General features: G+C 44.2%; 1 protein-coding gene across 2 annotated transcripts in view; it reads right to left on the minus strand.

The window, feature by feature from the left end:
- LOC115206277 (vacuolar protein sorting-associated protein 53 homolog) overlaps positions 1-23,803 on the minus strand; it is a 34,903-nt gene extending 11,100 nt beyond the window's left edge. Inside the window, exons 1-18 of one of the 2 annotated variants that reach the window (XM_029773044.1) lie at positions 23,429-23,803; positions 22,805-22,885; positions 21,341-21,390; positions 21,187-21,253; positions 14,743-14,829; positions 13,958-14,073; positions 13,405-13,524; positions 8,588-8,666; positions 8,285-8,428; positions 6,709-6,851; positions 6,126-6,267; positions 3,541-3,648; positions 3,211-3,305; positions 1,921-2,163; positions 822-969; positions 628-710; positions 403-481; positions 152-300 (exon numbers count right to left, since the gene is read on the minus strand). In XM_029773044.1, coding sequence (XP_029628904.1) covers positions 152-300; positions 403-481; positions 628-710; positions 822-969; positions 1,921-2,163; positions 3,211-3,305; positions 3,541-3,648; positions 6,126-6,267; positions 6,709-6,851; positions 8,285-8,428; positions 8,588-8,666; positions 13,405-13,524; positions 13,958-14,073; positions 14,743-14,829; positions 21,187-21,253; positions 21,341-21,390; positions 22,805-22,885; positions 23,429-23,518 — 2,024 coding nt within the window. In that variant the 5' untranslated portion in view covers positions 23,519-23,803. The remainder of the gene's footprint in view (positions 1-151; positions 301-402; positions 482-627; positions 711-821; positions 970-1,920; positions 2,164-3,210; positions 3,306-3,540; positions 3,649-6,125; positions 6,268-6,708; positions 6,852-8,284; positions 8,429-8,587; positions 8,667-13,404; positions 13,525-13,957; positions 14,074-14,742; positions 14,830-21,186; positions 21,254-21,340; positions 21,391-22,804; positions 22,886-23,428) is intronic. The other variant, XM_029773045.1, reaches the window with a different exon arrangement.
- Positions 23,804-27,498: the final 3,695 nt, after the last annotated feature.

Consider the following 27,498-nt stretch of genomic DNA (forward strand, 5'->3'; position numbering starts at 1 on the left):
GGGAAAAAAAGACAAGAAAGAATATCAATTCAGTTTTCATTTCTGAACACTGACAATTTCTTCTAAAATCTCAAAATCAATTGTCTTGTCAATAGGAGTACCAAGTCTCCGTCACACACATTGACGAACAGTGAAGAGGGTAGTAACTCACTTGGTGAACTTGATGCAGAACTGGGTGAAGTATTTTCGTGTGGAGGCCAGGTTCTCTCTGATGATGGGGACGTTCTGTTTGATGTGCATGATGACTGATGTCACGTAGGGACTTTGGTCACCTACATGCTCTACACTCTGCCATGGCATCTAGAGGGAGGGAGACCAAGAGAGAATGGTTGAAAGTGAAAATATAATATGACAGCATGAGGAGAAGAGGGGAGGGAGGGAGGAATGCAGTGGGTGTCCCACCTTGCTCATGGCAGTGAGAGCAGGGTCACAGGCAGCGTCCAGGTCCTGAACAAGCAACTGGATACTGTTGGAGATCACACTGATAGACACAGAGAGAGAGAGAGAGAGAGAGAGTTTACAGTCATGGACTTCACATCCAATTACTCTACTTTACCTCCTAAACTGTTGTTCATTTTGAGTTGTCAGAAGTTGCCCCTATAGTGAAGGTTAGGATTTGGTGCATACTTGCTGAAGGTGTCCATCTCTCCAGTCAGGTTGATTCTCTCCACCAGGGTCTTATCAACCTTCTCCTTCAGCTTCTCCTCCAACTGACACAGAATAGGTTTAACATTAGGTCTAGACCCGTTTGAGTGAGTGAGTGAGTGAGTGAGTGAGTGAGTGAGTGAGTGAGTGAGTGAGTGAGTGAGTGGTGTTCTAACCTGCTGTGTGGTGGCCAGACAGTACTCTGCAGTACTGAGGATGCTACAGATGAGACACAGCTCCTCTACATTGAACTTAGCAGCCTCCGAACCCTCCTTCTCCTGCAGTAGACTCTTGATGGTCAGTCCTCCACTGTTACTGCTAGTCCTGGAGGACAGAGAGAGGCAAAGCATCTCAATAGTTTTAACTAGCTTCCTTTTCTCATTAATTAAAAAGACAGAAGTCTGTACACATGAGCTCTAAAGGGAAAACTCTGGGACCTAGTGTGAACTGACAAGGAGAAACTCCGGGACCTAGTTATAGGTTATTATTCAAAGCAAGTTTTGGATAACTGAGGACACAGCCAGAGACATACACACAGACAGTGTTACCATGGCTAAACCGCCTCCCTCTCATTAATAAACGCCACAGCCGAAACTTCTGGGAAAACCACAACACAGCTCCAACCCCCAGAAGGGCCAACATTAAAACTCCACAAGACAATACATACACTACGCCACACAAGACGTCTGTGTGTGTGTGTACCAACCATAGTAAATAATAGGGCTTATGTGGCCATTGAGCCAAAGATGTTTACGCTCATGAAGTATTAGGCCTCACCGTGATGTAAACACCTCCAGCACCACATGACATGCAAACACAGACGACTAAACACATAAAATTATCAAACAAACCCATCAGAATGATGGATCACTCTTCTGAATTAACAAACTTTGGCAGATTCCTTCATCAAAAAGGGAATTGAAGCAGATGACACCATATATCATCCATAAGAATTTGAATCTTGCTTTGACAGAAGCATTTGTCCCAGTCCAGCACCTAGTAGGCCACAGTTTATACTGGTTGTCATAGTGCCACCTGTGTCAGAATATTTTCCTAACAAAGCCAGAAACCATCCAGAAAATGGTTGAAAACCAGAGTACACTGTGTCCTTCCGGAACCCGTACTGGGAAGTACTGCAACTTGCCATCCTGGTTCTAGGGCCCAACACAGTATGTGAGCAGCATGAATAAAAAGCACTTACTAAATAATCACTAGACCTACATCATCACAAATACATCTGATCATCATATCATTATATAGGCTGTAGTAAGTTACTTGGGCAGGTTTCCAGACAGTATCTTCCAGGCATACTCTCTGAGGTACTTCTGGAAGATGGTGGTGAGGGCAATCATAGGTTCCCCTGTGCTGAGTTGGGAGCACTGCACCATGCACTTCTTATAGTAGACAAACAGGTCAGCACAGCTGGGCAGCACCGCTCCACCGTCCTCCGTGCCCACCCTGGGGGGGCCCTGCGCCCGGAAGTCTGACACAAAACGGTCAATCATCTCCCCCAGGTTCCTGAGAATAATAACACACACAGCTCAATGATGACCCCCAGATACCAGCACACACACGCAGGTTGACGTTTATTGCCATGAATCTTGCCATGGAGGCAGAACTGAGCGATAGCGATTTACACTAGATGGCCCAGCTGCAAAGTCAAAATTGGCTTTATCGTAAACATTTCTGAAAACAAAAATGAGCTTTTTGGTCTTAACTGAAGGTTTGGCATGAGGGTTAGCAGTGTGGTTAGGTTTAAAATCAGATATTTATGGCTTTGTGGCTGTGCCAGCTAGCAACCACTGTGCAGAGCTGCTTCCAGAGCAAGATTCATGACAAATGCCAACCTCCCACACACACACATCAGTGATGATAAAATGAAAGAGACAGACAGGGTAGGAGATTCTCCCTCTATTGCAGCTGTCTTCACTGTCCTTTGATTTCAATGCCTACATGGCTGTTAATGTCTAGTACTTTACCCCCTGCCCATCCACTGTTAATGTAAAATGAAGCCAAGGACAGAAAACAAAATCTACTTTGTATGAACAATCAGGTCACTATTCACTCTCCTGTTGTATCCATTGAAACAAGCGGCTTTGGAAATCTCTGTTGTAGAATTGTCTGGCCCTGTCTGTTGTGACAGGAAACCATAGCCAGATCATGTAAGGCCCAGTCAGCACTAAACATCCCAGATATCCAATACTAGGGGCCGCCACGAGACAGACAAGCCCCAAAACAGTGCTATGTTTCTGGAGAGACCCCACGTCTGTGGTGGAGGGAGGGCGGGAGGGAGGGAGAGGAAATAGTGAGAAACAAAGAGGAGAAAGAGTGGGAGAGAAAAAGCGGAGAAGGAATAAAGAGAGAAGAACGAACTGCTGCAGCAGCACTTTTCAATCCATCTTTCTCAACGTCTGTGGTCATGCAGCTAATTGGAACCATTTCTGCTTCAACAGAGAGACAGAAAGAAACAGGGAATGAAAGAGAGTGAAAGGGGGGGGCTGATGAGGTAGAAAGGAAACCTGTGCCAGATCTCCAAGTGCGCGCACACGCACACACACAACTCACTTGTCCTGAGACTCGATGTAGACGTAGAGGTGAGGCTCAAAGCACTTGGAAATGATGCCATGGAAGGGGTTGTCAGGAGCCTTGTGCTTCTTGGGCTGGGGAGCGGAAAATGGTCAACAATGTAGGATGTAGTTAATACTCATGATTTCTCTCTTTGGGGATGAGTATATTTTTCCAAAGTCATCCCTTAAAAAGGTCCTATCGAGATCCTCCAAGAGATATTCCCATCATGAGTCACCATGACACAGGAAATAACCTCAGGTGATCAGCCAATGCCTATCAAGGTCGAAGTTCAGACCGGGTCAAAGGGTCATCTCAAACATGTCTTACCCTATCCAGATCCTCCTCCATCTCTGAACCATCATCTCCAACCTCGCCCTCCAGGAAAGGGTTGGTGGACTCCAGTGGTGGCTCAGGCTTCTTCACCTGAAAACAACACTACAGTCAACAATGATGGCCCAATGGTGTGTGTGTGTGTGTGTGTATGTATACAGTGCATTCGGAAAGTATTCAGACCCCTTGACTTTCCACTTTGTTACATTACAGCCTTATTCTAAAATGGATTAAATAAAACATTTTCCTCATCAATCTAAACACAATACCACATAATGACAAAGTGAAAACAAGTTTAGACATTTTTGCAAATAAAAAAACAGAAATACCTTATTTACATATGTATTCAGACCATTTGCTATGAGACTTGAAATTCAGCTCAGGTGTATCCTGTTTCAAATGATCATCCTTGATGTTTCTACAACTTGATTGGAGTCCACCTGTGGTAAATTCAATTGATTGGACATGATTTGGAAAGGCATACACCTGTCTATATAAGGTCCCACAGTTGACAGTGCATGTCAGAGCAAAAACCAAGCCATGAGGTCGAATGAAAGAGCACCGAGACAGGATTGTGTCAAGTTTGGAACCACCAAGACTCTTCCTAGAGCTGGCCGCCTGGCCAAACTGAGCAATCGGGGGTGAAGGGCCTTGGTCAGGGAAGTGACCAAGAACCCGATGGTCACTCTGACAGAGCTCCAGAGTTCCTCTGTGGAAATGGGAGAACCTTCAAGAAGGACAACCATCTCTGCAGCACTCCACCAATCAGGCCTTTATGGTAGAGTGAGTAGATGAAAGCCACTCCTCAGTAAAAAGCACGACAGCCCGCTTGGAGTTTGCCAGAAGGCACCTTAAAGGACTCTCAAACCATGAGAAACAAGATTCTCTGGTCTGATGAAACCAAGATTGAACTCTTTGGCCTGAATGGCAAGCTTCACGTCTGGAGGAAACCTGGCACCATCCCTACGTTGAAGCATGGTGGTGCTGTGACAGGTTAAAGGAAATACTCATAGCCTGTTATACATGAAAAAGTAAGTGCATAGTATGTGAGGATCTTAAAACATCTAAGGTTAAAAAGATCATGCATTCTGTATTAGTTGATAGAGATGGATAACATTCATATAATTGTGTTAAAAAGTAAAAATCCATCAAGCGTACAAAAGGTAAGAATTGTAAAAGGAATGTGTAAACGTTATATTGATTACTTTATTTTGTGGTGCCTAATTGAAGGGGAAAAGTGTTAATCTGTGATCTACTAAATGATCTTTAATCTATGAGCCTGAGATCGATTGCTCTGGTCTCCACCCAAGTTCGCGGGGAAATCGCGGTCTTTTCCTTATTGCAGTAAAAGTTCTCAGTGAGGAAACAATACCGTATCACTCTCGTGATTATTTCTCCCCTTTTTCAGGTACGTTATTGATGATAAAACAGAGTCATTTAAATGTAATAACTCGCTAACATGTCAAGAGTGTTTAAGGTGTGTCTTAGTAACATCTTGAGGAAGTTAGAGTTACGTTTGCAGAGTAATATGAGCCCTGCTCGGTTGCAGCAAAGGCTAGCTTTGTACTGAGAGTAGCTGCCATTTTATGTCGATCGTGAATGAACATGTGCGTTGCTAATAAGATATTTTGCGGTGTTATTTGTATAATGGTTTTTCAAACACTTTGACTGTTGATAAATTTAGTTATGGTTTACTGAGTTAAAGCTTTGTGCTTGACAGTTATATTGAAATTAGAGTATGTCTCAGTGAATTACAGTGTATACTGTTGTGACTTGAATAAGCCTTGTACCCTACAACACTAGCTCTTTCCTGTAGATCTGTTGTTTTGTAAAATGTGTTACTTTGGTATAATGATTGCAGTAAAAGTTATCAGTGAGGAAACAATACCGTATCACTCTCGTGATTATTTCTCCCCTTTTTCAGGGGCGTAACAGTGGCAGCATCATGCTGTGGGGATGTTTTTCAGCGGCAGGGACTGGGAGTCTAGTCAGGATCGAGGGAAAGATGAACAGAGTAAAGTACAGAGAGATCCTTGATGAAAACTGGGGAGAAGGTTCACCTTCCAACAGGACAACGACTCTAAGCACACAGCCAAGGCAACGCAGGATTGGCTTCAGGACAAGTCTCTGAATGTCCTTGAGTGGCCCAGCTAGAGCCCGGACTTGAACCCGATCAAACATCTCTGGAGAGACCTGAAAATAGCTGTGCAGCGACGCTCCCCATCCAACCTGACAGAGCTTGAGAGGATCTGCAGAGAAGAATTGGAGAAACTCCCCAAATACAGGTGTGCCAAGCTTGGAGCGTCATACACAAGAAGACTCAAGGCTGTAATCACTGCCAAAGGTGCTTCAACAAAGTACTGAGTAAAGTGTCTGAATACTTATGTAAAATGTGATATTTTTTCTAAATGTGCAAATTTTTTGAAAGAAAACTGTATTTACTTTATCATTTTGGGTGTAGTTTGATGAAGGAAAAAACGATTTCATCCATTATGGAATAAGGCTGTAATGTAACAACATTTTGAAAAAGTCAAAGGGTATGAAAACTTTCCGAATGCACTGTGTGTGTCTGTCTGTCTAACCCCGGGCCCGTCGGTGAGGGTGCATCCAGAGAAGCGCTTGGCGAGCAGCCCCTCGAAGTTGGTGGTCCTCTGAATGGCAAACAGAAGCAGCTTGACCTCAATCTCTTTGGCCCGCGTCCGCATTACTTTGGCCAGCTCTGTCCTGGATGACACAGGAAAAAAAACACAAACACATAGGGTCATCAACACGTCACATTGCAGCATGAATGATTGTGATAGCAGGTCAGTGCTCATGTAGGCTAACAAAGACTAAATCAACTGTCTACTGAATAGTGTTGGGATGATAGAGGAGCTATCGAAATAAATAAAGAGAGTCGCGCACACACACACATCTCCCAGTCATTTATTGGGTAAAACTCTAGGTATAGAGTGTGCAACTCTATTTATTTGTATACAGTAGCTTACAGTTTATTTGCCGTTAGTCAGCACCTCCACACAGAATAATTCTCTGTGCTCCAGCTGATACATTTTATTAGGGGATGATAGAGCACAACTATTACAACAGTTGATAGAATATTTTGACAGTGAGGCACTGGCTGTCTCAACAGTTTCCAGCACAGGGTGTGTGTGTCTGTGTGTGTACCTGGTGATGTGGCAGAACTCCACAGCGATGCGTTCGGTCATACACCACTCTTCAGGAAACATGCGTCCGTACTTCTCCTCATAGTCCACCAGCTGACGCTTAATCCAGGCGTAGCGCCGGTCGATCTTATCCAGCCAAGCTACCTGAGTCAGGTCAGTGGACAAACACACTTTCAGGTGGAGGGTCCACAGACACACTGTCACAACACTAGCATTATTAAAGATCAGTCAATGTAAATCTCAATTATGATTCACATGATCTACAAAGGAAGAAATACTGGGATGTAAAAAAAAAAAAATACATAGTAGTCACTTAACCCCATTTGTACCTACCCAAAATGCCTCGTGTAGTGGGCCCAAAATGGACTGGAAAAATATCAAATTCATGCTTCAAAACCAACTTTATAAGAGGTTTTAAAGATATGGAATTTTTTGTAAAATATAATCTGATGTACAGTGAGGCAGTGTTGGCAGAATAGATGGATGCAGTTCAATGCATGATTAATATAATTCAACAATACATTTCTTGGTAGTCCAAAAACATATTGCTATCAGGTTGTGCATCACAGCTGAGCTGGTATATGGTTTGCTGCCACCACCCATTCGGGACACACCGTTTCAATGACTCAATATTTTGAACAAAAACGAATGACTGTAACTAAGGCTGGGAATGTCAATACAATCAAACTAGCAATGATCACTGTCAGTCATTATGTGGCTAATATGCTAGGGCACGTGTCAAACAAGGTCCGCAGTCCTATAAATAAGTCAACAGTTGAGTCATCGACAGTGCATTCGGAAAGTTTTCAGACCAATACAGTTCCCAATCAGTTGTCAAAACGTGAGTTGGAAAAAGCATGCATTGGCAGGCAAGCTGCAGAACGATGAGCAGGGTACTATTACCCATCGCTTATCAGTGCAATTTTGACGGCCAATTAGCTAAAATGTTTGAAAGGGTTAATGTTCCCTCATTAGATTTTAGCTCATCTCTCTCTGGCTAGCGTTAGTTGTTGATCTTGTTGATGTGCATAGGCAATTGACAGAGCCTACCTTTTCATGGTTGTTTTATCAATAGGACTGTAGTTCCCTAATGTAAGAGGACTCCCGTGGTGGTTACATATTTGCAGAAATCCATTCAGGTATATTTTGTGACTTTTGGTGAATGATCTAAAGCTGTGCTGTTGCTACACCCTGTAAACACAGTCCAGTTCAAAGTGAATGATGGCAGGCCCGTGTGGCAAATGGCTTGTTAACACATAGGCCTACTGTAGCTCTGATTGGCTATGCATAGACTCCGGTCATGGACAAGACAGATGTTTTTATTAGGTATTATTTACTGCAGTGTCTATTAATTGTCCAAACGCATGGCGACATTTTCACAAATGCCTTACTAGATGTCATTCCCAAACATTCTATGAATTTATGAAAAACGGGAAAATGGCCATATCTAAATGCTTGCTTGTCAGACAATTGTATTCTTCCTGGGGGTGTTTATGAACAGATTTGAATAATATTATGTTGCTAAAACACTGTCAGTTCCACTTTAATGCTTAGCAGTACAATAAACTGAAACTCACATCCTGGTTCTCCTGGAAGAGCACCATGTACTCAGAGAGGTGCTGTCTGATGAACTTCTTGATGATCTCCTGTTTGATGCGAGGGTCCAAGACGTTGGCCACCAGACAGGCATCCCTCAGAACGTTACTGGGTCCCCCTGCTCTCTGGGGATATAGAGTACACACACAAAAAACCTTGGTAACACACACAATTATAATATACATTAAATACATTATATAATGTATAGTCATACATATACACACAATTGTTTAATGAAGCACATATGATAACACACAAGGCATTCATAGCACAAAAATATTCACCTTTGACCCCTGAGCGGGGAAGGCCTCTTCGAAGTCTGCCAGGATCTGAGTCCCCAGCTCGCTTTGGGCCGCTTTCACCCTGTTGATGACAAACAGTGGAGAAACATTGAGAAAACATTGCCATCGTGAAAGCTGGAACTGGGTATAGAGCTGGTGTAGCATAACTAGATATTTTCATAATGCAACAGTTTCCCAAATGGTAGCTAGGTTGAGAGGGACCCACTGGTACAGTGAGGGGGAAAAAGTATTTGATCCCCTGCTGATTTTGCATGTTTGCCCACTGACAAAGAAATGATCAGTCTATAATTGTAATGGTAGTTTTATTTGAACAGTGAGAGACAGAATAACAACAACAAAAAATCCAGAAAAACGCATGTCAAAAATGTTATAAATTGATTTGCATTTTAATGAGGGAAATAGGTATTTGACCCCCTCTCAATCAGAAACATTTTTGGCTCCTAGGTGTCTTTTATACAGGTAATGAGCTGAGATCAGGAGCACACTTAAAGGGAGTGCTCCTAACCGCAGCTTATTACCTGTATAAAAGATACCTGTCCACAGAAGCAATCAATCAGATTCCAAACTCTCCACCATGGCCAAGACCAAAGAGCTCTCCAAGGATGTCAGGGACAAGATTGTAGACCTACACAAGGCTGGAATGGACTACAAGACCATCGCTAAGCAGCTTGGTGAGAAGGTGACAACATTTGGTGCGATTATTCGCAAATGTAAGAAACACAAAAGATCTGTCAATATCCCTCGGCCTGGGGCTCCATGCAAGACCTCACCTCGTGGAGTTGCAATGATCATGAGAATGGTGAGGAATCAGCCCAGAACTACACGGGAGGATCTTGTCAATGATCTCAAGGCAGCTGGGACCATAGTCACCAAGAAAACAATTGGTAACACACTACGCCGTGAAGGACTGAAATCCTGCAGCGCCCGCAAGGTCCACCTGCTCAATGAACATCTGAATGATTCAGAGGACAACTGGTAAAATTGTTGTGGTCAAATGAGACCAAAATGGAGCTCTTTGGCATCAACTCAACTCGCCGTATTTGGAGGAGGAGGAATGCTGCCTATGACCCCAAGAACAACATCTCCACCATCAAACATGGAGGTGGAAACATTATGCTTTGGGGGTGTTTTTCTGCTAAGGGGACAGGACAACTTCACCGCATCATTTGACAGGGCCATGTACTGTCAAATCTTGGGTGAGAACCTCCTTCCCTCAGCCAGGGCATTGAAAATGGGTCGTGGATGGGTATTCCAGCATGACAATGACCGAAAACACACGGCCAAGGCAACAAAGGAGTGGCTCAAGAAGAAGCACATTAAGGTCCTGGAGTGGCCTAGCCAGTCTCCAGACCTTAATCCCATAGAAAATCTGTGGAGGGAGCTGAAGGTTCGAGTTGCCAAACGTCAGCCTCGAAACCTTAATGACTTGGAGAAGATCTGTAAAGAGGAGTGGGACAAAATCCCTCCTGAGATGTGTGCAAACCTGGTGGCCAACTACAAGAAACATCTGACCTCTGTGATTGCCAACAAGGGTTTTGCCACCAAGTACTAAGTCATGTTTTGCAGAGGGGTCAAATACTTTTTTCCCTCATTAAAATGCAAATCATTTTATAACATTTTTGACATGCGTTTTTCTGGATTTTTTCGTTGTTATTCTGTCTCTCACTGTTCATATAAACCTACCATTAAAATTATAGACTGATCATTTCTTTGTCAGTGGGCAAACGTACAAAATCAGCAGGGGATCAAATACTTTTTCCCCCCACTGTAAGTCGTGACTGACTTGTTTTAGGCCGTGGCAAAACTGGCATGACTTGGGCCAATGGTTTTGTAGACTCATTGGGTCAGAGAAATTCCAGAAGTGTTTATTGGGTCACACAGTACAGAACATAGTTCCATGGTGGGAACCAGAACCACTGGCCTAATGTGATGAGTGGATTTGGTAGGGCATTTTGAGTCCAATCCTAGAGCAACAAGAAGAACCTTCCAGAATAAACAAGATGGATGCCATGCCACAGGGCAGGCATTGCCCTGCAGATGCCCCTGACAATCAGTCAGACCCATGCTACAGCTGTCCTTCTGTCTGGTCATCCCTCCATATGTTTATCAATTTCTTCTGAAGACTTAATTTTTTTCTCCCATTTACGCTTTTCCAGATAACAAAGCAGTGGTGGTCAGAGAGTGTGTGGGTGGCTTTGAATGATATTGGACACACAGACACAAGTCTGGATAAACAAAAGTTTATGGAAGAAAAAAAAACATTAAAATGACCCCTCCCACACACACACACACTTCCTTCCTTGCTCTCCTAAATTCATGTTTTTATCATCCACTCCAAGGCAAACAGAGCAGCTCGCCTAGCTAGCTCCCCCGGCCAGAGAGACACAGGGACTAGCTGGGTTGAGGGCTGAACACAGACCGTACTCTGGTATGGGGTCTGGACTAGTGCTTAACACACCCCACAACGGTTCCTATAAAGGGGAAAGAAGAGGGAGAACAAAAGGCCTACTTTTCAATCATACACACACAAAGAAACACTCTTGCTCTCTCAAACACAATTTTCCTATCTGGCACGCACACACACACACACTCTCTCAAACACACTAAGCAGGAGGAAAGCCCGAGCCCTCCGCGGAAACAATGTCTGCATAAAGGAGTTCCTATTCAGTACATTCCTTCCTGTGTATTTCAGCAGCCTGCAGCCTCCTCTCCTCAGTAAATATTAAACAGGATCTGATTCAAATGAGCACAACAGAATACCTCTGGGATCTACAAGCTTGGCCTGGCTGCAGTCTAAATTATTGATTGAGGACCTCTAGTTGAATGTGATTGCTTTTATTAAATATGTTTATTTTTGTTTATTGTGCTGAATTATATTGTTTTTATACACATACAGTTGTGGCCAAAAGTTTTGAGAATGTGAAAATTAATATTTGTGTCAATGTCTGCTGCCTCAGTTTGTGTGATGGCAATTTGTATATACTCCAGAATGTTATGAAGAGTGATCAGATGAATTGCAATTAATTGCAAAGTCCCTCTTTCCCATGCAAATGAACTGAATCCCCCAAAAACATTTCCACTCCATTTCAGCCCTGCCACAAAAGGACCAGCTGACATCATGTCAGTGATTCTCTCGTTAACTCAGGTATGAGTGTTAACGAGGACAAGGCTGGAGATCACTCTGTCATGCTGATTGAGTTTGAATAACAGACTGGAAGCTTCAAAAGGAGGGTGAAGTTTGGAATCATTGTTCTTCCTCTGTTAACCATGGTTACCTGCAAGGAAACACATGCCGTAATCATTGCTTTGCACAAAAAGGGCTTCACAGGCAAGGATATTGCTGCCAGTAAGATTGCACCTAAATCAACCATTTATCAGATCATCAAGAATTTCAAGGAGAGAGGTTCAATTGTTGTGAAGAAGGCTTCAGGGCGCCCAAGAAAGTCCAGAAAGCGCCAGGACCGTCTCCTAAAGTTGATTCAGCTGCGGGATCGAGGCACCACCAGTACAGAGCTTGTTCAGAAATGGCAGCAGGCAGGTGTAAGTGCATCTGCACGCACAGTGAGGCGAAGACTTTTGGAGGATGGCCTAGTGTTAAGGGCAGCAAAGAAGCCACTTCTCTGCAGGAAAAACATCAGGGACAGACTGATATTCTGCAAAAGGTACAGGGATTGGGACCGCTGAGGACTGGGGTAAAGTCATTTTCTCTGATGAATCCCCTTTCCGATTGTTTGGGGCATCCGGAAAAAAGCTTGTCCGGAGAAGACAAGGTGAGCGCTACCATCAGTCCTGTGTCATGCCAACAGTAAAGCATCCCGAGACCATTCATGTGTGGGGTTGCTTCTCAGCCAAGGGAGTGGGCTCACTCATAATTTTGCCTAAGAACACAGCCATGAATAAAGAATGGTACCAACACATCCTCCGAGAGCAACTTCTCCCAACCATCCAGGAACAGTTTGGTGACAAACAATGCCTTTTCCAGCATGATGGAGCAACTTGCCATAAGGCAAAAGTGATAACTAAGTGGCTCGGGGAACAAAACATCGATATTTTGGGTCCATGGCCAGGAAACTCCCCAGACCTTAATCCCATTGAGAACTTGTGGTCAATCCTCAAGATGCGGGTGGACAAACAAAAACCCACAAATTCTGACAAACTCCAAGCATTGATTATGCAATAATTGGCTGCCATCAGTCAGGATGTGGCCCAGAAGTTAATTGACAGCATGCCAGGGCGGATTGCAGAGGTCTTGAAAAAGAAGGGTCAACACTGCAAATATTGACTCTTTGCATCAACTTCATGTAATTGTCAATAAAAGCCTTTGACACTTATGAAATGCTTGTAATTATACTTCAGTATTCCATAGTAACATCTGACAAAAATATCTAAAGACACTGAGGCAGCAGACTGTGAAAATTTATATTTGTGTAATTCTCAAAACTTTTGGCCACGACTGTATATGTGTATGAAGTTTAAATATTCTATTTTTATTGTAATGTGTACAGGGCTCTCTTGTAAAATATATTTTTAATCTCAATGTGAGTCCCTGTTTAAATAAAATAACACTACAGTTAGGGATAGCACCAATAATAAAAAAAACAGTGGCATTAGGAATGAACAATAATGACAGGAAAATTGAAGTGACTGGGAAATACAGTATGATGCATGCATGCAGTGGTTGGTTTGCAAGATTGAGCTGTGTTTGTTTGAAATACTGAGTGTTTCCCTACAGTATTACTGGTACAGTGTTATGGTCAGTTCAGAAAGGGAATGTGTTTGAGCATGGCGTGTGTGGTTACCTCTCTGAGAGCTGTCTGATCTGAGGGATGCCCATGTATTTGTGGAAGTGTTCCAGCACGTTGACCACCCCCTGTAGCAGGTTAGCCACCTCGCCATACTGCCTCTTCCTCGTCATGGCCCTGGGACACACAACATATCACCTGCAGATCTAGCTTAGAATCCTGTCTAGTGGCTACACATTTGTATTTTATTTATTTCACCTTTATTTAACCAGGTAGGCTAACTGAGAACAATTTCTCAAGCAGCCACTTCAACATGTAGTCAATGGTACATGTGCCAAACTAAGACTGACCCAGCACCTTGGCTTGAGGCAGTAACCGTGCACAATGGTTTCCAATGGTCTTTAGTATTCCTTTCTATGTGCCAACTCCTAACTCGAGATGCACATTTTCACACAAATCTTCCATTGACAACAAGGCATGTATTACAAGAAAGTCTGAGTTGCCCACAAATATTTAACTTAGGATTCATCCCTGTGTAACTTCTAGATGGGTGCTTTTCAAACAGTTGGCCCTCTCCTCCATGCCCATAGGTAGCACTGTGAGTACCCACTCTAGAGAGTCCACGCCCCCGGCCAGCATGTGCAGGTGGTTGAGGGTGGTGATGGAGGTGGTCAGGTGACGCTTAGCATGGTCCAGCTGTTTGATGTCCCGCGTTATCTCTTTGACCTGAGAGAGGGAGGTGGAGGGGTGGAGAGAGGAAAAAGAGAAAGGAGATTGAAGGGGTGAGAGAGGAGACGAATGAGAGAGAGAGACGAGGGGTGAGAAAGAGAGAGTGTGGAAGGGAGATGGAAGAGTAAGACATACCTGTTTGAGTTGAGACATAATTGCTACAACACACCCATTGAGGGAGGGGTTCCCCTCTCCCTGTTTACCCACCCAATCCAGCGTCCTTCCTGCGACCCCCCACATAATGTTCTTCTATCCTTCTGGGGACCTAAAATACATTTCAATTAAAAATCCTAACCTGTAAGCCTAATCCTAATTGTAACCCTACCCTAAACCTAACCACTAAGCTTAAAATAGCCTTTGTACTCCTGGGGATGTGGGAAATGTCCCCACGTGGGAGAATTTTACTTGTTTTACTGTCCTTGTGGGGAATTTGGGGGATTTTAGGTCCAACCCACACACAGCAGGAGAATTACCTCCACTCATAACAACACTACAGTATATGTCCCTAGAGGATGTCAGAGTCCCCAGGGGGCACCCTCAGTCACACACACACACACACACACACACACACACACACACACACAAACGGGCACCCTGAAGCTTTAGACAGGGTAGACAAGATGGCTCCTGTGAGGGAGTCTGGCTGTGTGTTGTTTGTTTGCTCACCATTTGCTCAGATTTCTCAGCCTTGTCCTTAATGTCTTTGATTTTGCCAAAGAGCTGGCCGATGGCTACCTGGGCCTCTGCCAGTGCCTGGGAGAGAGAGAAAGAAAGAAAAAGAGAGAGACAGGTTTGAAAGATGTCATTTAGGTACCAGCACTCTCTAAAGAAGTTTACATTCTGGCAGACATCTCTTCAGACACAGTGGGATGAAGCTGACATCTAGCATTAAGGCAAAGAGGGATTCTTTTCAACTTCTTTATCATCTTCTAGCCTGGTACCAGATCTGTTTGTTTGGCGTGACAATGGCCATAGGAGTTGGCAAGACAGCAAAATAGACCTGGGACCAGGCTATTTAGTCTCTCCTTACAGCAGGCCAGAAGCAATTGTTCACACAAGAATTTGGCTCTGGGTTTGGAGATTACAGGCTAATCAAACCAATCACTATATCTTGTTTAGTAGGAAAACCCAGGGACATTCTGGAGTCATGCTATTCTCCTCTTCAGGTAGAAGAGGCGCCTCATCAGGGGGATGGAAAGCCAAACAAAATGGCGTGATAAGAAACCAGAAGGAACGGCGTGGGGATAAGAAACCTCTCCCACAGTTTGCTCTCACATCCCAGTCGGTAAGAAGAGCGGTCTCTCTCTACTGCCAACCAATGCACAGAGAGAGATGTCCAACTACTCATTCCCAACCCAATATCCATGTATTTGAACCCCAACAACCCATGTTATAGACTGACTGACTAATGGAATAGCTAGTGGACCTGCTCATGACATGCATTATAACATCGCTTATAGAGAGAGGTGTCAAGCAAAATGTCAAATAAAGTGCAACTCTGATCAAAAGATGAATCTCCAACCCTCTCAAAATGTAGGCCTAGTGACTAGTGTTTGGGCACAAATTCTTGAAACAATCAGAGTGGAGGAGAACAGAGTGGTGCTTCTTTCACAGAGAAGTAAACTAATTGCTATGTTTCCCTTTTAGGCCACACAGCTGGGCTTTGATGGTCTGAGCTGGGCTTTGGCACTGCCATCCAATGCCAGGGTAATTGGGGGTAGCTGGTCCCAACACTGGTCCAGCGTGGGGTGTCTGTGTGGGGGGGGGGGCGACTCTCCTCTCCTCCCACAGATGGAATCCTAACAGCCAGCACCAGCTGCCCAAGGAATGTACCACTTTTACAAGGCTCTTTAAAAACGCAAGTGGACGGACGGGGCAAATGCAAACACACAATCTGCGTTGTTGACAGCGGTGGATTCCTTTTTGGCTCTGCAGGAAGCAGCATCTATTCTGTTTAGAGGCCTAGCATGATGACAGGGTCACAGAGCCAGACACAAAGTCACAGGCAGACTCCCTGGGTGTGGACACACACACACACACACACACACACGTAGAACTTTCAGTTAAACCAGCCGGCATGGAGGGCAGGCTCTGATAGTAACCATGTAGTCCATCTGTTACCAGGAATAAGCGAGGAAAGTCAGGGGCAGGAAGCTGAGAACCTTGGTCGGTCATGACCTGTTGAGGGTTGCCACTGGCCAGGACCATCAACATACTTTGAATACTTTACAAAATGCCTCCTTTCCGCCTTACTTCCTTGAGCTTACCATTGACTGATCTAAACCTGATTAAATAAGTGAAAGGAAGGTCTCAACCGTAACTGCTTCCACCAATCCAACCCTCTCAGATCTGTGATTACCTCAGGGAAGGAGGAAGGATGTTATTTTGATTCAAACAGGCCCCTAGACACAAACTACCTCTAACCACCTTAAGAACCCACCAGAATACTAATTCCAAAGCCCCTCATTCATAACAACCTGAGGCCCAATCAAACAACCAATACCAAGAACACACACACACACCAAGTAAAGCCCATAGTCTGAAGACCTCGATAAAGAATTAGACTGGAGAAGCTGCTCAGTGAGCCAGCCTGTCTGGCATCTCTCCTCCAAACGTTCATTTCCTACATTTAGCCTAATCGCCAAAGCGTCTGAGCATTGGGAAAGGAGTGGGAGACCACAGCCCAGCACACTTCTGCCTGGCTGAGATCGCTATCTTTACTACGCCCACATCCATCCCGTTCCAACCCAGTCCCAGACGGGAGAAATAGAGTACTGTCTGCCACACATATGGACTCTATTTGGGGATTTTTGGAGGAGGAGGGGAAGGCAGGGGGCGGTTAGAGGGGGGTTTCTTCCACTGACAGATATGAAGAGATGTGGATGTACCCCACAATGACAAGTCATGCATTCCTCCTATCCACAGACCCTGTAGTTTATGGGGTAAGCCTAGGTTGTACATTTATTATTTATTTATTGAGCTTAGTGAGTTAAGAACAAATTCTTATTTACAATGACAGCGTGCCCTGGCCAAACCCTCCCCAAACCCGGACGACGCTGGGCTAATTGTGTACCGCCCTATGGGACTCCCGATAATGGCCAGTTGTGATACAGCCCAGGATCGAACCCGGGTCTGTAGTGATGCCTCTTGCACTGCAATGCAGTGCCTTAGACCGCAGTGCCACTCGGTCCCCCTGAAATAGTGAATGAAGACATATTGAACATGCAATAAACAGCATACAAGGCATTCTTCATATGTACCAAGCTGAACAATCACACACGTGTTTAGAAAGCAAACAGGCGAGGCCAATTGTCTGAACTAAGTACTCCATGATAACAAGGACATAAATATGTTCTGGTTTATTACAGGAGAGGGCAAAGCTATAAAGAATCCAGTATAAACAGCTGGATGCTTGGTCCATAGAAATAGAATGAGCATTGGTTTGTATGGGTATGTCCATTCTAGTCAATCTATTTCTGTGGTTGGGTGGGTCACTTGTGTGTCCAAATTTCATGGTAACCATCACATTTCCCCCAAAATAATATGAACATATCCTTTAACTGGGTTAAAGGCTATAGCAACACATCAACATCAAAGAGAATGAGAAAGCAAGAGAGAGAGGAACAGAGTAACTGAGAGTTTCCCGTACTGCATGTAATATATTGTGTTTTTTGTATACTGAGGTCACAAAATGAATCTCCATGTAAGTAGACAATAAAGTATATTGTATGAAAAACCGAGACACAAAGAAAAGACAGGAAGGGTTACACAGCAGATGAAAGAGCAGAGAACCCAACTTGAAGCAGTAAACTTCCCTTCCTGAGTTTAGATTAAATATTTATGTTATGTTTGCTTCTCAAGGAGGTTCCCATTCCGTCTCAGTGTTCCTAATAAGTACATCCAGATGCTAGGAGCTACAGTAACACATCTGCAACACGCACGCACATACACACGTAAGAAATCTGCATGGACACACACACACACACAATAGCCATAACCTATCCACATGCCGGCCGGCCGGATCCCCACCCGCTGCCTCGTTGACGACCATAAAGCCCCACAGCTGACCTGACCATGTGGGGACATCAAGCTGCACATGGGAAAAGTTTGGTGCATAGCTGAATAATGGCTATGGTGACTGAGCTATGCAAGCTCAATGCTGTTAACATTTTCTGGCATGAATGGCTAGGCTACGTGTAATTGATAACAAATGTTTGGTTTGTGAATGAGCCTCTCTAGCCTAGTGACTAGAGCGTTGGGCCAGTAACCAGAAGGTTGCTGGATTGAATCCCAGAGCTGACAAGGTAAAAATCTGTTGTTCTGCCCCTGCCTGAGCAAGGCAGTTTAACTCGCTGTTCCCTGGGCGGCGAAGACATGGATGTCCCTGAGCACCACTCAGGACGGGGCTCCCGAGTGGCGCAGTGGTCTAAGGCACTGCATCTAAGTGCAAGAGGCGTCACTGCTGTCCCTGGTTCGAATCGAGGCTGCATCACATCCGGCCATGATTGGGTGGCGCACAATTGGCCCAGCGTCGTCAGGGTTTGGCTGGGATAGGCCGTCATTGTAAATAAGAATTTGTTCTTAACCGACTTTCCTAGTTAAATAGAAGATTTAAAAAAGTCGATTAAGGCAGCCCCCCGAACCTCTCTGATTTCAGAGGGGTTGGGTTAAATGCGGAAGACATATTTCAGTTGAATACATTCAGTTGGACAACTGACTAGGCATCTCCCTTTCCCCACTCCCATAACGCCCCACCCTCCCCCAAAACCGAGCCTCCGCCACTCACTCTCCCATACTGACTCCATGCACCCACAATACGCTTGTTGAGAACAATTCATCAATTTCCTCAGGGCAGAAATAACTTCCGCTTTTAGTTTTGGCTGCAAAGTATCATAATCAGGAGAACAACAGTATGTCTGAGAGCAAGTTATAAATCACTTATAGATTGTTCACTCTGAGATTAGTCTTTACAAAGAGAATGGCGAGGAATAAAAACAACTAGAGTTGACTTGGGATTCAGGCAGTTTAAACTGCAGTGAACCAGAGTGAGACATGTTGGCAGTGAACCAGAGTGAGACATGTTGGCAGTGAACCAGAGTGAGACATGTTGGCAGTGAACCAGAGTGAGACATGTTGGCAGTGAACCAGAGTGAGACATGTTTGGCCTTCTGGTCCATGTTACCATGACGATAGGCTGGACAGACAAACACTTGTAGCTGCTTTTGACAGCTGCTTCGTAGAAGAGCTGACGAACAACAACAAACCAGTCAGAACTGCTTAGAGAAGGAAAAGGAGACTGAATGGAATGTGTGTGTGTACATGTAATTCATTCCATCAATCAACAACATCAAAGAGTCCCCTCCTAGTTCTAAGACTCTGATATGCACCTACACCAACATACATAAACCCAATATCCCTGGTATTCTGATTCCATCAACCCCTTGCCTGGGGATTGGACATCTGAAGCAGACACCTCCATCCCCACCCTGCTGATCACTACCAGTCTGCCACCCCTACAGACTAAATACAAGGGAAATCTTAACAGTCCTTCTCCACTTCAGTTCTTTTTCTGTTCCCTTTCTTTGTCATTAGGAGCGCTCAATTAAGTAGGTGGATTTGGCACCTTCGGACACACTCTGCCAAACTAGAGCCCCAGGCGAGCTAAATCAAATCCAGCTCTCCTCTTCTCTCAGTCTCCATCTCTGGCTGCAATGAACAACTCTCCACATTTCTGTCTGCAGAATTTTCCCTCAGCTCTTTGGGAGATGTGGATGGTTCAGTGGGCCTCAGCTACGAGCCCACAAGACCAGAAACCCAACGGTACAGTACAGTGTCATGCTTGCCGTGCCTACCAACCTCATGGGTTAGTGGATTCTGTCCAGAACACTTCTGATAATCCAGTGGAAACAGAGAAGGACGGGACCACCATCCCAGAAACACGCAACACATGCAACACACAACACACACACAGAAACAGCTCTCCCATCAGGTGTCACGACTCAAAACCACAGTTCCCTGACAGAGCGAGGGTCTGCGTTAAATCAAGGGTTTTTCCTGACCTTCTCAGAGGAGAAATGGCAGGACACCAAACCACAGGTCCAAATGTAATCCCTGAATAATGAATGGTAATCTTTTCCTTTAAGACAGCAGTAGTTCTAACAGTAGGGAATGAGATGGTTCTGACTCATCCTGTCCTTTTCCATGGTATTAGTGAGGACAGAGAAACAGAAAAAGGAGCACCAACATATTTGTCTGGGTTAGGAGGACTAATCCTGGGGAAAAGGTTGCAAAACATCATCTCAACCAGTCTGTAGGAGGGGTGATGTGTGTGTGTGTGTGTGTGTGTGTGTGTGTGTGTATAGTAGAGGTCGACCGATTACGATTTTTCAACGCCGATACCGATACTGATTATTGGGGGGCCAAAAAGCCGATACCGATTAAATCGGCCGATTTTTTTTACATGTATTTATTTGTAAGAATGACAATTACAACAATACTGAATGAACACTTATTTTAACTTAATATAATACATAAATACTATCAATTTAGCCTCAAATAAATAATGAAACATGTTCAATTTGGTTTAAATAATGCAAAAACAAAGCAAGAGAAGAAAGTAAAAGTGCAATGTGTGCCATGTAAGAAAGCTAACGTTTAAGTGCCTTGCTCAGAACATGAGAACATATGAAAGCTGGTGGTTCCTTTTAACATGAGTCTTCAATATTCCCAGGTAAGAAGTTTTAGGTTGTAGTTATTATAGGACTATTTCTCTCTATACGATTTGTATTTCATATACCTTTGACTATTGGATGTTCTTATAGTGTCACGCCCTGACCTGAGAGAGACAGGTTGTGTCAAAGCATGCTGTCACTGAGCCCAGTGCTTAAAGCCAAGCATAACAAAACACTGCCTGCTACACACACACACACACACACATTACCCCCCCTTCCAAACATGAGCTTACACATGCACACAGCTTAGTCCTTAATTAGCTCATTAATAACAACCAACCAACAACCAAAGTATTTACACACAGTCAGGGGCAGTTTCTAGGAAAATTAACCAATAACAACACACTGAAGAGTAATCCCAGACGGTCCCCTCACTCACCTGTCTGCCATCCTGGCCCACGTTGGTCTGGCCTCTCACCACCGTCCTGATGTTGTCATCCAGACGCCTGAAACACACACACAAAATCAATAATATTATGTCAAATTCATCTTTAAAAAAACTTCAACCAAAACAACACAATGAGGTCACTCACCGAATCTTCAGACGGATCTTGTTGACCACATCATCTATATTTGCCAGTGACTGTGAGGAAACAGGGGTATCATGATTATGAATTGACCAAAATCTACTCCCCCACGTAAAACCAAGTTGCATGGACTGATTTGGATGATGAAGGATCCTTTTCTAATGTTACAAAGGTATGCAGGCAGCGCCACCTACTGGGCATGTCTACATGATTATTACTTTTGACTAAGTCAATCAGACTTTTGTTTTGCTAGGCCATATACATTTCACAAAATGTTTAATGAATTTCATTTTTTGAAAGATGATGGTGAAAGTTCAGCCATAATCCGAGAGGGAGTTGTGCATCTCTTTACTGGCAGCTTGAGGACAATATTTTTGCTATGATTGTGCAATATTTCAGATTTTTACATTTGTATGGCCTCACTTTTTTTTCCTGGCTGACGAGACTCACGTAGTACACAGCGAGGGAGAGCTGTGACTCTGGTCTGTTCACAGAAGTCAGTTGGTTGGTGCCATATTCACACAAAAATTGACTTGAGCTTTGATTGGTTCAGCTAAAAATACTTTATCTGCCTAACCAATGAAAAATTGTTTGAAAATGTGAACGTATATTGTATGGAAACAATGCATCATGCTGCCTTGTTGACAACATGACAAATGTTCACCTGTTTGCCTCACTTTCAAAAAATGTAATCTGTAAACATTTAATAAAATGTGTATGGCCTAGCAAAACAAAGGTCTGTTTGATACGAGCAGGGCGCGCTCGCTCAGCAGCTTTGCACGGTCACGTGGCAGGCCATAGCCTGGTTCAACACAGGGCAGATTAATCGAATCCCCTCAATCAGTATATCGACAAGGCGTGCCTACAACATCAAAGAGCCTTTCCAGGCGAGATTCCATTCGATACAACTATGACCGTAAGTGACTTTTTCATAGCAGGTTAGGAGAACTTTCCTCCGACACATTGGTGCGGCTGGCTTCTGGGTTAAGTGGGCATTGTGTCAAGAAGCAGTGCAGCTTGGGTTGTGTTTCGAAGGACACACAGCTCTCGACCTTCACCTCTTCCGAGTCCGTATGGGAGTTGCAGCGATGAGTGTAACTACCAATTGGAAACCACGAAAAAGGGGTACAAATTTAAATAAAAAATACATTTAAAAAAAAAAAAAATACAAAAAAAAAAAAAGGTTAGGTAATGGGTTAGGGAAAATGCTCGCCTAATACTGCTAAGAAAAGTCACTTCTGGTCGTAACTGTATTTAAGTGCAGTGTTTTTAGGGAGTCCCTTCCAGACTGAAGTCAGGAAGACTTCAAGTTTGGTGTCAGCCAGGTGCTAGACTAACTTTTTATCATCTTGTAACAACATAAGTATGAAATCATATAGCTTAGGAACACATAAGAAGTATCCAAGACTAGAGCCTTGGTGTAACATAAAATAACTTGAGTTTCTGTGAAGTGATGTACTCTAGTCTTACCTGCTCAGTGGGAAACAATGTATTGATGTATTCCACAGCATTAAAATCTGCTCTGTCCAATGGGTCTTGACTGGGGAAAACCTAAGGCATAAAAATATGACTCAATGAATACATTGTTGGTTCTTCATTGCTTAACAGCTAGCCTATATAGTGGTTAATAGCTAGCTAACGTTACTATCTATGTAGCTAGCCTAACAAACAGTTTTCCTAATTAATTAGAATCAACAACCATGCATTTCGTAAAGAAGACTGATTTCATGCATTTCACTAATGACATTTTCAGAGAATTATCTAACGTTACACTGTAACTAGCTAACGTTAGCTAGGTACAGTAAGTGTCAGAGTTTCGATGACAGGCAAGGTGGTGGCAACCTGTCTGGCTTTTACTAAGGGTAGGGTGATGTTGTTATACAAAGCTAGCTAGTCTGCTAACTAAGTTAGCTAGAAATACAAAACTTCACACTGACAATATGATGACTGTTGACATGTATTAAAAATAGCTAACGTTAGTAGCTAACTGAGATAACAACACAGCTAACGTTAGGTAAGCTATCTAGCTCATGCCTGAATACAGACTACCATTTTCATTGTAGATAAGAAACGTATCCTTCTTAGCACGATTACCTGCTCGATGGCCAACTGCACCTCTGGAGTAAGGTGCAAAATAGCCTCTAAATCCTCCGCAAATTCCAATTCTTCCTCCTCCATCATCATGCACAGCTAGCAAACTACTGCAGAAAGCCGAGGCAGGTCACTTCCTTCTCCTTCTTCTTCTGTGGATTTTAAGTGGCGTTTGGCAACCAACATTAAGGTGTATTACCGTCACTAACTGGATTGGAGCGTGGACCAGAGACAGGGAAGGTCTACATCCTACCCAATATTATCGTCTTCCTAAGGAAACTAAATACATAATTAAATGCTACATCCCCTGAAGATTTCCCCAACAGTGAACTTAATCTTGGCTCTTCAACCCCATTACACCTCAAATCTAATAACAATCGCTCTCTCTCCCTCCCATATTTCTGGCACTGAAATAGAACGTGTTTCACTGTCTCTTAAATGTGGAAGTAACATTTCAGTTGAATACATTCAGTTGTTCAACTGACTAGGTATCCCCCTTTCCCTTTCCCTTTTTTTTGTCTTCACTTTCACATCCTTTTCCACAACTCTTGCGATTTGTCTTTACCCACTGTTTTTATCAACCCCTTAGCTTCTGTTTTACTGATTGACAATTCCATCTCAACATTAGGATGTTTAAGAGTCTGCTTGGCGATAACATCCACCTCCTCATTCACCTCTACTCCCACATGAGCTGGTATGCAGAGGAACATCACAATATCCGCAGCTGTCCCACCCTATACAAGCTCTGCAAAACCTCAAACAATACATCCAGTCTGCTCCGAAACACAAATTAATTTAAGCTCATCAGCGCTGCACGGGAGTCAGAGCAGATGACTACCCTGTCTGGCCTCGCGTCTTCCAGCCACTCTGCAGCCAAGAGTATGGCCATTGATGGGTTCTGACTTCTAAACCTGAAACATGAAATATCCTTGTTCATGGTACTGAGGGAGAGAGGGGAATGCATGTTGTTGTTATACATCATGTATTATGTGGAAGGGAGAAGGGCCACGGTCTGGTACAAGTCAACAGGACAGCCATGAGTTAGGGAGGTGTGAGGAATTTGGGCCGAGGTCAGGTCAGATGAAGTGAGAAAGAACAGACAACACTAAAGTCTTGTCTAGCAACAGAGATGTATTGGCTGTCTAGATGTGTAAGCAGGAGACTCAGCATAGGAGGAAGGTTTAAACGACAGTGTTTCTGTGGGAGAATAAACTTGTTTTGAGCTTTTCATAGTTGTCCGTTAGTTTTTACTCTATTTTTTTTAGAACTTAACACCATCAACTCCATTGTGTAAACAGATAAATGATCCGTTGCTCTTTGTCACTGCCACCTTAAACTCGGGAACACGAAAAGCTGCACCTGTCCTCCCTGTTTTAGGGTCCTTAGATCCATATGTGGATATATTCAAGAAAGCATAGTATTGTGTTCTTAAATGTTAACTTACAACTGAATCTACTCCTTCCTCAACAGCTCTTACCCTCTCAAGCAACTCTAGACCTATCACTGGCTGAGGGAGCAACCAAGGTGGGAAGGTCCCCAAGAACACAGCGGCCTCCATCATTCTTAAATGGATGAAGTTTGGAACCACCAGGACTCTTCCTAGGGCTGGCCACCCTGCCAAACTGAGCAAATGGGGGGAGAAGGGCTTTGGTCAGGGAGAATGGTTACTCTGAAAGAGCTCCAGTTCCTCTGTGAAGATGGGAGAACCTTCCAGAAGGACAACCATCTCTGCAGCACTCCACCAATCAGGCTTTTATGGTAGAGTGGCCAGACGGAAGCTACTCCTCAGTAAAAGGCACATGACAGCCAGCTTGGAGTTTGCCAAAAGGCACCTAAAGATTCTCAGAACATGAGAAACAAGAGTCTCTGGTCTGATGAAACCAAGATTGAACTCTTTGGCCTGGATGCCAAGCGTCACGTCTGGAGGACACCTGGCACCATCCCTATGGGAAAGCATGGTGGTGGCAGCGTCATGCTGTGGGGATGTTTTTCAGCGGCAGGGACTGGGAGAATAGTCAGGATCGAGGGAAATATGAACGGAGCAAAGTACAGAGAGATCCTTGATGAAAACCTGCTCCGGAGTGCTCAGGACCTCAGAATGTGTCGAAGGTTCACCTTCCAACATGACAACGACCCTCAGCACACAACCAAGACAACGCAGGAATGGCTTCGGGACAAGTCTCTGAATGTCCTTGAGTGGCACAGCCAGAGCCCGGACTTAAACCCGATTGAACATCTCTGGAGAGACCTGAAAAAGGCTGTGCAGACAACCTGACAGAGCTTGAGAGGATCTGCAGAGAAGAATGGGAGAAACTCCCCAAATGCAGGTGTGCCAAGCTTGTAGCATCATACCCAAGGAGAATCAATGCTGTTATCTCTGCCAAAGGTGCTTCAACAAAGTACTGAGTAAAGGGTCTGAATACATATTTCAGTGTTGTTGTTTTTTTATGAGCAAAAAAATCAAAAATAACATTTTTGCTTTGTCATCATGGGGTATTGTGTGTAGATTGATGAGGGGAAATGTTTATTCAATTTTAGAATAAGGCTATAATGTAACAAAATGTGGAAAAAGTCAAGGGGTCTGAATACTTTCTAAAAGCACTGTATGTACAGTACATAGCTACCTCAATTACGTACCCCTGCACATCGACTAGGTACTGGTACTGCCTGTATATAGCCATGTTATTTTGTCCTCCCTATATATATCCATGTCATTTTTACTCTTTATTTCTATTCATTATTCACTGGGCATTTATTCCTCATGTCACTATTAAGATTTTTTATTTTATCTTATCTTTAACTCTGCACTGTTGGAAAAGGACCTGTAAGTAAGTATTTCACTGTTAGTCTACACCTTTTGTCTATGAAGCATGTGACAAATACAATTATATTTTACTGTGAGCTGATGCCAGCTGCCAATGTCCGATGTTGATCCTCTGGTCTTTCCGTATGGTGAGAGGGAAGGACGTCCTGTCTCCATGTCTCCAAAAACATATGGAATGTTGGTCCTCATGAACTGTATGGAAGCAGCAATGTGTTGGGGAGTGTAAACCATTAGTACCACAGTTATTACATTAACATTACATTTACATTTAAGTCATTTAGCAGACGCTCTTATCCAGAGCGACTTACAAATTGGTGCATTCACCTTATGATATCCAGTGGAACAACCACTTTACAGTAGTGCATCTAAATATTTTATGGGGGGGTTAGAAGAATTACTTTATCCTATCCTAGGTATTCCTTAAAGAGGTGGGGTTTCAGGTGTCTCCGGAAGGTGGTGATTGACTCCGCTGTCCTGGCGTCGTGAGGGAGCTTGTTCCACCATAGGGGTGCCAGAGCAGCGAACAGTTTTGACTGGGCTGAGCGGGAACTGTGCTTCCTCAGAGGTAGGGGGGCCAGCAGGCCAGAGGTGGATGAGCGCAGTGCCCTCGTTTGGGTGTAGGGACTGATCAGAGCCTGAAGGTACGGAGGTGCCGTTCCCCTCACGGCTCTGTAGGCAAGCACCATGGTCTTGTAGCGGATGCGAGCTTCAACTGGAAGCCAGTGGAGAGAGCGGAGGAGCGGGGTGACGTGAGAGAACTTGGGAAGGTTGAACACCAGACGGGCTGCGGCGTTCTGGATGAGTTGTAGGGGTTTAATGGCACAGGCAGGGAGCCCAGCCAACAGCGAGTTGCCGTAATCCAGACGGGAGATGACAAGTGCCTGGATTAGGACCTGCACCGCTTCCTGTGTGAGGCAGGGTCGTACTCTGCGAATGTTGTAGAGCATGAACCTACAGGATCGGGTCACCGCCTTGATGTTAGTGGAGAACGACAGGGTGTTGTCCAGGGTCACGCCAAGGTTCTTAGCACTCTGGGAGGAGGACACAATGGAGTTGTCAACCGTGATGGCGAGATCATGGAACGGGCAGTCCTTCCCCGGGAGGAAAAGCAGCTCCGTCTTGCCGAGGTTCAGCTTGAGGTGGTGATCCGTCATCCACACTGATATGTCTGCCAGACATGCAGAGATGCGATTCGCCACCTGGTTATCAGAAGGGGGAAAGGAGAAGATTAATTGTGTGTCGTGTGCAT

This window comes from Salmo trutta, chromosome 13 (assembly GCF_901001165.1).
Source record: "Salmo trutta chromosome 13, fSalTru1.1, whole genome shotgun sequence".
Taxonomy (NCBI): Eukaryota; Metazoa; Chordata; class Actinopteri; order Salmoniformes; family Salmonidae; genus Salmo; species Salmo trutta.